Source organism: Ctenopharyngodon idella, chromosome 16, assembly GCF_019924925.1.
Source record: "Ctenopharyngodon idella isolate HZGC_01 chromosome 16, HZGC01, whole genome shotgun sequence".
In the NCBI taxonomy this organism is placed as follows: Eukaryota; Metazoa; Chordata; class Actinopteri; order Cypriniformes; family Xenocyprididae; genus Ctenopharyngodon; species Ctenopharyngodon idella.
Window position 1 is genome coordinate 18,578,995 of NC_067235.1, and position 12,586 is coordinate 18,591,580.

A 12,586-nucleotide genomic window follows, 5' to 3' on the forward strand; every position below is an offset into this window, starting at 1 on the left:
GTTAACAATATTCTTCCAAATATCCTTTGTGTTTAGCAGAACAAAGAAATTCATACAGGTTTGGAACTACTTGAGGTTGAGTAAATAACATTTTTGGGTGAACTATCCCTTTAAATGCTATAAATTGATATGTAGTGCAATTTTTAATAAATAAATAGATCTAATCAATTAAATTAAATCTGATGTGTAGTCACAAGTCTGTGTATAATGTTTTTTTTTTGTTTTGTTTTTTACAATGGTTTTGTGCAGTGCTCAGAATTCAGAGTCTGAAATATTTGTTTTATTATCATCGATTTAGAATAAATACTGTTTTAGCATTAAAAAAATCACGCACATCAACTTTAGAGGCTGTGTTAAATAAATTGTCAAAATGTCAAAACTTCTTTCCCCTACAGCTACACAAGTCAGCCCCTCAGAGCTGCAAGATGTGTTCCAGGAAACCTCCTCTAACATCTTTCAGATCAATGCTAACGGTGAGTTTTAAAAGCCTTCAAATATTCTGACCTTGATTTTAAGCCATTAAAGATGGCGTAAGGTGTAAGTCATGAGGTGAAAGTGACAAAATGAAACACACATGGAAGTTTCTGTCTGTTCTTTTCAGTGGTAACACTAGAGAAGAACCTTCAATCGTTGGGCACATCCAGAGACACAGCAGAGCTACGGCAGAGTTTGTAAGTCAACACACACACACACACACACACAAACCTGAGCATGCACGCTAAAGGTAATTTGACCTTTTTCATCTGTCGATACATGTATATATATAAAAAAAATAACTCCCAGGACCATTTATTGCAGCAGAAAAAAGCAGATTTGTGCTCCGTTATGATGTCATGATATTCTCTCACAGGCCTTCAGTGGTTTTAATAGCTTCCCTTTTGCTGACTCTCTATAGAGCACTTTGAAACAGAGTAACATCTGAGCACTCGCTCTCACTGTTTCATCACCTACCGCCCAGCATGTATTGATTACTCATCTGACTTTTGTAGTCAGGATGCTGCAATTACTAAATTATTTTCCGATGACAAAGTAGCTGGTCTGAAATCACTGTTGTTTGAAATGCATTACACAATCTGTGTCCAGTGGCGGCTCATCAATTATATCAGCTATTGTTTTTTTTTTTTTGTTAATGATAGCATTGAAAACCTAATACTGTCTTGTGTGTGTGCGGTTGTTGTTTTTTTCCCCCTTGAAGAATCACCATCCCTAAGGCGCAACATGACATCTATTGTTAGCTATAAAGCCTTTGGGCAGATTGGCTGCCTAAAACCAAATGAGATAGCAGCAATGTCTTTCTACTGCTACACCCTCTGCTGTTCTTGTGGAGTGACTGCACGTTATACAATAAAGAATTATGAGCTAAAATTATATCACAAAGGCATAACAGTGTAACATCTCCCTTGAGTACCACTGCAGTCTTGTCTTGTAGGGAATTGAACGAAGTGTAGGTTTATTGCAGACAGCCAGTCTCAAGCACACCTGAGTCATTAGCTGATGTGAAAAGTGTAGTGTGCAAAATTTTTTTTTTTGTATCCACTTCATTAGCGCCTGCATGTATATTCAACAAAGTTGCACCTGCTTCTTTTGCTTTTTCTTTACACCACATTTTCAGTCTGTCTTAGAACTCTCCATTAGGGATGGACATTCCCATTCAATTGCAGTTACTTAATGATTCTGTTAATGATCCTTTTAGTAATTTAAGAATAATTGAACCCAACTATATACTATTTGGTCAGAGTGAGATATTTTAATTTCTAAATAAGTGACCTTTTAGTAGGACAAAACTCTGTTCTGGTGTATATCTTTAACTAAACGTTGGTGTATGAACATGCACCAGTAATTACAATGATTTAAAGGAGTAGTTCACCCAGAAATGTTGTTTCATACTGGTATGACTTTCTTTCTTCTATGGAACAGAAAAGGTTTAAACAAAAGTTGTTCTGGTCACTCTTTTCCATGCAATTACAAAGAATCGGGGTCAAGTTTTAAGTTTCAAAATAATACATAGGCACTATTATAGTCTCAAAAAAAGTAGTTTGAATTAGTCATACCCTAAGTTTTCTGAAGCCATTCGATACAAAGTGATTCACTATAAAACTTGACCTCCATTCTAGCTGTATTTGGCATATTTATGAGGGATCTCTATTTTATTTTCCAATGAATCCAGTTCACAATGCATGGAAAAGTAAAATTTTGTAAAGTCCTTTTTTTATGTTCAACAGAAATATGGGTTAGATTAGTAAATGATGGCAGACTTTTCATTTTGGGTGAACTATTCCTTTGAGTCTTATTGTGAGTGATGTGTTAAAGGGTTAGTTAACCCAAAAATGAAAATTCTGTCATTAATTACTCACCCTCATGTTGTTCCAAACCCGTAAGACCTTCATTCATCTTTGGAACACAAATTAAGATATTTCTGATAAAATCCGATGGCTCAGTGAGGCCTCCATTGACAGCAAGATAATTAACACTTTCAAATGCCCAGAAAGCTATTAAAGACATATTTAAAACAGTTCATGTGACTACAGTAGTTCAGCCTTAATGTTATGAAGCGACGAGAATACTCTTTGTGCGACCAAAAAAAAAAAAAAAACCACAATAACGACTTTATTCAACAATATCTAGTGATGGGTGATTTCCAAGCACACTGCTTCATGAAGCTTCGAAGCTTTACGAATCTTTTGTTTTGAATCAGTGGAATCAAAGTCACGTGAACCATTGAAATTTTGAAACGTTTCGAAACACTTATGATGTAATGAAGCCTCGTTTACTGAAATCATGTGACTTTGGCAGTTTGATATACGCTCCAAACCACTGATTCGAAACGAAAGATTCGTAACACTTCATAGTTTTGTAATTAATGACAGAGTTTTTATTTTGGGTGAACTAACCCTTTAAGATATTTTTGATGAAATCCGAGAGCTCTCTGACTCCTCCATAGGCAGCAATTTAATTACTAATGTCTAGACCCAGAAAGGTAGTGAAGACATTGTTAAAATAGTCCACGTGACTACAGTGGTTCAACTTTAATTTTATGAAGCGACGAGAATACTTTTTGTGTGCAAAAACAAAATAAAAAAATAATGACTTTATTCAACAATTTCTTCTCTTCCCTGTCAGTCTCCTACGCTGTTGACTTGGTAAACAGTGCAGTGCTTCTACGCCAGAACGCTGGCTCATTATTGGCTGGCTCCTGCGTCAGCATCACACGCATGCATCTTGGTGCTCCCATGTACAGCATCGACCAATACTGAGCCGGCGTTCTGACATAGAACCCGGAAGCGCTGCACTGTGTTTACTACGCTTCATAAAATTAAAGTTTCTCGGCCTTGACAGTAGTAATTAATTTTCTGTCTATGGAGGAGTCCGAGAGCTCTTGAATTTCATCAAATATATCTTAATTTGTGTTCCAAAGATGAACAAAGGTCTTACGGGTTTGGAACGACATGAGGGTGAGTAATTAATGACAGAATTTTCATTTTTGGGTGAACTAACCCTTTAAGTAGGCAACAAATAACACAATAACAGTTCTCTGATTCAATCGGCAACTGTTTCAAACTGATAACTCGTGTTTCAGACTGATTTGTGTCTTTTTGAGTGATTCATTAAAAAACGGAAGCTCATGAATATCAACACTGAATATAAACAGCAGCTACAGTGAGTGGTGTGTGTGTGTGTGTGTGTGTGTGTATATATATATATATATATATATATATATATATATATATATATATAGCCCATGCTTTTCACATTTTCTGTTTGTTTTTTTTTCTTTGCTGTTTCTTAGTTGACCTTGAAAGTGCTTCCCTTCATGCCAGGCTTAATCCTGCTGCTCCAAACAGGGCACATGACAGCAGCCCCCTCTCTCGCTCGCTCTCTCTCTCTCTCACTTGCTCTCTGACTCTACCCATTTTCTTACTCTTTCTGCCCTCTGCTGCACCCCAGCCATGATTCTATTACCGCCAGTTTCCACGGAAACCTTGCAGTTCCAGGGTCATACCTCCCAGATGGCGATATGTCGCCCAAAGGCCCTGGCAGACTGCCCCCCACCCCCTCCTGCCCAAAACTTCCTCACACACACAGACACACGCACAAACATTTGCACACTCTACAATGTCACAGGCAAGCCAAGATATAGACTGCCAGTGCGCTAAAAATGCACTGACTCAGAGTGGACTTCAGAGACTGGCAATATAAAAGACAGATGAGGCACATGGCTACTGTTTTGTGAGATCTGTGGGTATTTTATTACATGACTGAAACTATAAAAATGTTTCTTATTAACCTGTAGAAATGGAACAATATCTTAGAGTCTTGAATAAGACAGCATACACTACTGTTCAAAAGTTTGGGCTCAGTAAGAATAATAATTTAATTTTATCCAGCAAGGATGCATTAAATTGATCAAAAGTGACAGTAAAGACATGTATAATGTTTATATTTGAGGTAAATGATAAAAGATGTCTATTTCAGGTAAATGCTGTTGAATGCTTTGGTATGGAAGCTTGTTTCCGCCACTAAATAAAAATAAAAAATAAAGGTAATTGCGACTTTTTATCTCACAATTCTGACTTTTTTTCTTGCAAATGCAAGTTTTTTTTCCCCTCATAATTGGACATTATAACATGCAATTGAGTTTATATATCACAATTCTGACTTTGTCATGCAATTCTGACTATAACGTGCAATTCTGACTTTATAACTCGCAATTCTGACTTCATATCACACAATTCTGACTTTATATCACAATTCTGACTATGACGTGCAATTCTGACTTTATAACTCGCAATTCTGACTTTGTCATGCACTTCTGACTTTATATCACACAATTCTTTATCCAAATTCTGACTTTATATCATACAATTCTGACTTTATAACTCGCAATTCTGACTTTGTCATGCAATTCTGACTTTATATCACAATTCTGACTATAACTTGCAATTCTGGCTTTATATCACGCAATTCTGTCTTTATATCACAATTCTGACTTTATAACTCACAATTCTGACTTTTTCATGCAATTCTGACTTTATATCACAATTCTGACTATAACTCTCAACTCTGACTTTATAACTCGCAATTTTGAGTTTATAGCTCACAATTCTGAGAAAAAAAAGTCAGAATTGTGAGATATAAAGTCACAATTACCTTTTTTATTTTTAATTTTATGGCGGAAACAAGCTTCCATACTTTTGAACTATATGTTCATCAAAGAATCTTGAAGAAATCACGATTCCCACAATATTAAGTGTTACAACTATTTTCAACATTACTAAAAATAAGAAATGTTTCTTGAGCACTAAATCAGCATGTTAGAATGATTTCTGAAGGATCATGTGACACTGAAGACTGGAGTAATGATGCTGAAAATTCAGCTTTGACATCACAGGAATAAATTGCATTTTAAAATAGATTAAAATTGAAAACAGTTACTTTTATTTTGTAATAATTATAGTGATATTTCACAATATTACCATATTGTATTGAACACTGCTGTATTTTTACTGTATTTTTGATTAAAAAGCAGCCTTGGTGAGCATATAAGATTTCTTTCCTAAGCATTAAAAAAAATCTTATAGAACCCAAACTTTTTATTGAATAAATTGCATTTTAAAATATATTAAAATAGAAAAGTTGTTTTTACATTGTAAAAATATTTCACAATATTTACTGCATTTTTGATTGATTTAAATACGGCCTTGGTGAACATTAGACTTATTAATAAAAAGTCAATCATCATAAAGCGTTTTGGAATAATAAAAAGAGATTAATTGATTATTAACAATTGCTAGTTGCAGCCCTACTCTCAAGTGTTAGCTTGACAACTTACGACTCTAAGTGTTTTACACGTTCGGTGCGTCTCATTCCAGTGAAAAATCACTTGGCTAATTAAATTTGACCCATCTTTGTAATCATAGAAACACACACGCAGCAAAACTAAGTGGATTAATCGTTCACACCCTTTGTTTGTCATTGTGCTCGTTAGAGCATTACACATTCCGCTCTGCTGCGTACAGGGCTTCTGAGAAACACTCTTCGTCTTTGGAGTGGAGGACACACTGCACTGTCCGTCCTCTTCTCTGCTGAGGATTCTGTAGACAGAAGGTGAACCTTATGCTGAGAAGCTTGTGAGGACCAAAACTACATTCAAGTAGATGGTGGTACTGCCTTGAAAGTTGACCCAAATATGAAACTTGTGGCATTATTTAATCTCGATGACTTTCTTTCTTTTGTAGACAAAAAAAAAAGAGAGATGTTACGTGTATGTGCCATGTTTTATTAATTTACATGCAAACGTGAACACAATTTGACTAAAGCTACAGCAGATGAGAAACTTTTCAGTGAGTAACGACTTAAGTTTCAGTGTTTTTTTTTTTTTTTTTTTTTTCACATAAAACTATCGTATGACTTCAGAAGACTTGAGTGTATGAATTTTTGGGTGCCTTTTGTCGTTACTGGAGCTTTACAGCCTCTAGTCACAATTCACAGACTTTCATTGTATGAAGAAAAGAGCAGTACCATTCAAAAACTTTCTCTTTTGTTTTCAAAAAAAGAAAGAAAGTCATATAGGTTTAAAAAAACATGAGGGTAAGTACATTTTCATTTTTGGGTGAACTATTCATTTTTAAGTCTCTCTCTTTTTGTTTATAATAATGCAACATGAATAATTGAGAATAAAGGTACCATAGTTTTGCACGGTTGCAAATCAGATATTATATTCAATATATCCAACACAATCTCATGGCAATTTGTAACTATTTAACACCAATTCACCATTTTGGGCTAACTCATATGAATTTGTACTCATTTGTACGTTTTCGGATAATCTGCTTACGCGCCAGTGACGGGTATTTTTAGTGGTGGACCTTCATGCTTACCTTTTTTCTAATAATCATACCATTTCATATGAAAACGCCACCTCGCAACATAGTTACGTTTTCCCTTGAAATTAGGTTGGTATATCATATCTGTGATTACCTTTCTTGTATACAGGCAATCATATGTATTGTAATATTTCTGTAGAAAAACAAAACCAGTATCAGATATGACAGTAATATGATTCAGTAATGCAATCTTGGCGGAAGACCAAGCGCATGTATTATTAATCGTCAGATCTCCTAACCAAATGTAAAGTTAACTATGCATTATCAGAGCAATCAGAAAATGAACAGATGATTAAAAGCGACTTCTACATCACCTCAAGCTTTCAAAGCAAAACAAGTGCAATTTACTTGCAAACTCATCTAGTTAATTTCACTTCTATTAAAAACCCCACTTAATCAATGTAGTGTGAAATATATTATTCATAAAACCAACATGGCAAATATGCTTAATGAAAAATGCATCATAAAGACCATTAGCTAAATTAAGCCGCTTCTGAAACCTGTTGTGAATGTTCCCTCCCCACACACAAATAACTAATCAAGAGTTTCAGCCCTTTTTGTCAGCATAATTTTTTTAAGTCATTGTGAGATATGTAGACTCTGTAATTGTGATTATGTTCTGCATCACTGCACAAACTTTGCCTTACCTGACAATGTCAGGATGGTGTCCGTCAACATGACTGATCCAGTATGCGTCATTACCCCAGGTCGGGATCGGTGCTTAATGGCACGTTACGATGGAATAATTGTTTTCTGCTCATTAGCCTTACATCTCCTCTGCTCAGTGGGCAAGTCAACCTGTGGACACTCAGTACTTCACAAAGAGTGCAGGATGAGTACACCAGAATATTTATCAATGCTCCAGTTTTGAAGTGGAGACCTTTAGTTTTTAGCCGGTAGGGTGACAGCATATAATTAGTTATGTTTATTTTTGTTTGCCGTGCACTTAAGTGGTGAAACCAGAAACTTTTAATGAGAATGGAGAGAAAGAAGCCACAATACAAACATATTTAGACAAACATTGTGCTGACTTGTTAATGCATGCAAATAGCAGGTGAATTGAGAACATTTATCAGCCAGAATTTTTTTTTTAAAGGGTTAGTTCACCCAAAAATTATAATTCTGTCATTAATTACTCACCCTCATGTTGTTCCAAACCCGTTCCTAACCCTCCATAGACAGCTATGCAACTGAAAATTTGATGCTTCAAAAAGTTCATAAAGAGATCATAAGACTTGTAGCAAATTAACTCAAAGGGAAAATATTAATAATTATTCATAACTCATTATGATTATTTAATTATGATTAATTATGAATATGTGAATCAGTTAATCAGATTAACTTGATGTAGCTACATTAAAATTAATATTACAATCAATTAACCTGTTCGTCCAGTGAACACTCAGTGTTAATTGTTTATTAATTCTAAGAAATGTTCATTTCCAGGTTATGGAAAAACAACATTCTTATTGTACAGTACTACTCAGAGCATGTAGTCAAGATCTAAATCATTTAAGAGGCAAACCTATATTGTGCACAATCTTTATTAACTATCTCACAAACACATAACTAAACTAACAAACACATAACATACACGCAGGTCGCACACATACGTAGGTAAAAATGAGCAATGATAGAGTTGAACGGGAAGTGGGACCGGAAATGGAGCTATGGGACAAAGTCAAAGACAATCTGGAAAAGAATCATCAGTTTCCTCAGTAATAAAACACCTTTGCTGACACAGGTGGTTTACAAATTAATACTAAATCGCTGTTTAGTGTTCAAATGTACGATACATGCAAGATGCCTTTAGGTCGAGGAGCATCGGATTTGCAGGCTGAGGAGTCCTTGATGATTCGGTCCGAAGTTGTAGTCAGTATCTTCTGCGTTGGATGAAGTAATATGAAACAGCTTAAGCTGTTAATTTGACTCTTAGTGGGGAAAGAGTTCTTTCTCTCTTTCATAGATGAGCACATGGCTGGGTTGCAGGCGTAGGCCTACGGGACTTCCAGGCCCACAGGCCTTGGCCTGAAGAGGCCTGGAGCAAAAGGGGGTCTCTTCAGTCGTCCAAGAAGCAAGAAGGAGAGAGGGAGGGTTGTGCACTGGCTTTTAACCTCTGGTCAAAGTCACATCTCTTAGGGTTGACCTGACCAATGAAGATGTTGTATTTCCGAGCGACAACACGCCTCCTGTCAGGGCTTTTACGACCGAGCAAGATTAACTGGCTGAGTTTTTGATGAAGAACTATTGAAGATTCTTGTAATACTGATGTGTTGCATGAGGTATCGACATATCGCATACACAAGCATTTAAATATTCTCGATACGAACCCATAGACACTAAACATGGCATAATTGAGATTACCTTAAATGTATCATAAAACATGTGAATACAATACTGAGTACAGCACAACAAACAGTGATAATGGATACCATTTCCTGGGGATATGCATGTTAATTTATAGAACAGTCTGTCTATAAATTAATGCAGGAAAGTCTGTTTTCTGTGGGAAAGATGCAGGTTTTCTGTGTGTCTCTATGTCTCTGCTCTTCTCTGCTCTTCCATGTGGCAACCAACATTCTTTAGCGCAATTAAAATTTGTAACTGAGAACTTCTTGGGGGATGGGGGACAGACCCCAGAGTAAGCTTTAAACCCTTATTGGTTAACTATAACAAATCATTGTGTCTGATTTGTCTTAGTCGTTACAGACTAATCCATATGAATTGAGCAATTTAGTTCATATTTTCTGAAGAGACTCGATCGATCGCTTTATATAATGAACAGATTGAATTTAGGCTTATATTGACATGTAAACATTCATCAACTCACACATCAGTTGTGGTAAACGGAAGCTCGTGCGAGAACCAATGAGGTTCGTTCTCATGTGTAACGCAGCACGTTTGAGCTTCCGCAAGAGGTTTGTTCTCGCGCATCAAGCAGGTTCGGTTGAGCTTCTGTTTATGTTCGCTGATCAATTTTTATGTGAATAAAAGTCTAAATTCAATCTTTTCATCGTATAAAGCGATTGTGTCTCTTCAGAAAATTTGGACTAAATCACTCAATTCATATGGATTAGTTTTACGATCTCTTTATGGACTTTTTGAAGTGTCAAAGTTTCAGTTGCGTAGACTGACTATGGAGGGACAGAAAGCTCTCAGATTTCATAAAAAAGATCTTAATTTGAAAGTCTTATGGGTTTGGATCGACATGAGGGTAAGTAATTAATGACAGAATTTTCATTTTTAAGTGAACTAACTATCCCTTTAATGTCCACAAAATTATAGAGTTTTTCTATAATGATTGTAATTTTTGGTAAAAGACTATAAAAATGCTATGGTAAACCATGTTATTCAATTAATGGTAATTTCTCTTACTATATATGCTGAAAAACTGGGAGCAATTAATGTAATTTTACAAAAAAAAAAAAAATGCTGTTAAACATACAGTTTTTGAGTCATCTGAGAATTTACAGTGGAAAAAACGTAAATTGACATTCTCAGAATTCCATGTGTGACACTTCACATTTAATGGTTTTTCATTTTAAATAATTGTTTCTTATTTTTTACATATCAGTAGGGTTTTATGCTACATCTGCATAATTTATGTTGTGTTAACAACACAGCATTAACTAAACATATACCATATATACATACTGTACATATGGTGTTTTGTATTTGTGTGTATGATACTGTGCACCTGTATTAATATTTACCTCAGCTTGTGGAAATGCTATTTGTGATAAACTTTGAATCATCATGTGGCTTTCTCTTTACCATCTGTTTTTTTTTGTGAAAGTTGTCAGTAGCTTATATTATAAAGGTAAAAAAAATTTTTTCACTTGGATTTATGCACATTATATCAGTTAATGAAATGACAGATAATTTTACTGTAAATTTAAGTTCATTTTGTAAAACTCAAAATGTTTCTAACATATGTTTTACAGTAAAGTTCTGGCGACCACAGCTGTTTTTTTTTTTTTTACTGGAAATTTCGCTGATTTATTTACAATTTTTTTTTTTTTTTTTTTTTTTTAACGTACATGTAATTAAGGCCATCGGAATAATGTGATGATTTTTTATGCGTATGTGTGTGTAGTCGCTTCTTCGCTCGTATTTAGTGTTTGCTGAATGTGCTTTTACGACTTTTTAATGCACAGAGGCAGCATAAATATATACTTCCAGAGTAATCACAATCACGGGAAATTATGCATCACACACTTGAAAGCAGATTGTTGATTCTCAGTTCACAGCTGACAGAAAAAGATGCACGCTGGTTTTCATGACAACAGCAAAGTTTAACTACGATGCAGTGCAAGAAGAAGGGTAGACCTAAGAGTACACTTGCTTACATGCAGTACTGGCTGACAACTCTCTATTCCCTAAAGGAAAGATGGAAAAAATAGGATATTCACAGGTCTGTTGTGTGTGGTTATACTGCATCTGTTAGAGATTGTAGGTGCTATGTTTATATCCCTACTAGACTTGTTAAACTCACAGAAAGAGAGCTGGGTTTATACAAGGCAAAAAATAGAACAGTGTTTATTAGATTATGAATGCTTTCATGGTGCAGTATGATTCATATAAAGCATAGCATAATGAAGGACATCTTGGTTCACTTAAAGGGATAGTTCACGCACCTCACGCACCGGATGCCGTGCGTGCGCTCAAGGCAGTTGGACATAGTGGTGTATTAGAGGTAAAAAATGATATAAATACTGTTCGGTTTCTCGCACAAACCGATCGTTTCGTGTCATAGGACATCAGTGTGTCGTCACGAGCTGCAGGGTTTAATTTGGATTTATCTGTGCATGTTTTACTTACTCTCAAACATTTTTGTTACCATTGACATACATTATATGACTGACAGACTGCAACGGTTGGAGTTAAAAATCATCATTTGTGTTCTACTGAAGAAACAAAGTCACCTACATCTTGGATGCCCGGGGGGTAAGCAGATAAACATCAAATTTTCATTTTTGGGTGAACTATCCCTTTAAACTCAGGCTATATGACCCGGACAGACATTTTAACTAACGGAGTAGTCATCATAAATGTGCAGCGTTAACAGTGCCCAGTATAACGAAGTCGACCGAGGGGTAAAAAAAAAAAAAAAAAAAAAAAAAAAAAAAAAAATATATATATATATATATATATATACATATACAAACACTACACTTGTTGTACCACAAACTGTAGTTTTAAGAGTTTTTTTAGGCGAGATTGTAGTTGTTTAGATCTGAAATATGACTCAAATTTAATCATAGCACCTATTTTACAATTTGTTTAGATGTTTTCAGAGATGTGAGCTCCAGCGGCCGTTCAGTGCTCGTGTACCCGCCGAGAACATCTTCATCTCTGCCAGTGCTTCAGGGATTTGGTGCTGGCTTTTATAATTCATTTTGGGTACCTAAAATGGGCAATCTTTGGTCTTATTAATCTATTACTTGTTCCTGAGCAAATCGAATTGTGCCATGTTAAATTTAATAATTCAATATTAAGGCTATATTTAACTTGCATCCTGTTGAGGACTGCTTTTGTACGTTTGACTGAATTGTACAATTGTGTTTATTTCCTATTGTCATTTATAATGACTATTGTTGTTCATTTAAATATTATTGCTCAATAAATATTATTTTATATAAATATGTTGAGAAAGGGTCCATTAGTGTGTAATATGGATTGAGTGAAAGTTACATTAATAT

At 35.2% G+C, this 12,586-nt stretch overlaps 1 protein-coding gene across 3 annotated transcripts in view; it reads left to right on the top strand.

The window, feature by feature from the left end:
• tsnare1 (T-SNARE Domain Containing 1) overlaps window positions 1-12,586 on the top strand; it is a 196,022-nt gene that overhangs the window by 44,767 nt on the left and 138,669 nt on the right. For all 3 annotated transcript variants that reach the window (XM_051864836.1, XM_051864835.1, XM_051864834.1), the window contains exons 3-4: window positions 396-473; window positions 602-671. In XM_051864836.1, coding sequence (XP_051720796.1) covers window positions 396-473; window positions 602-671 — 148 coding nt within the window. The remainder of the gene's footprint in view (window positions 1-395; window positions 474-601; window positions 672-12,586) is intronic.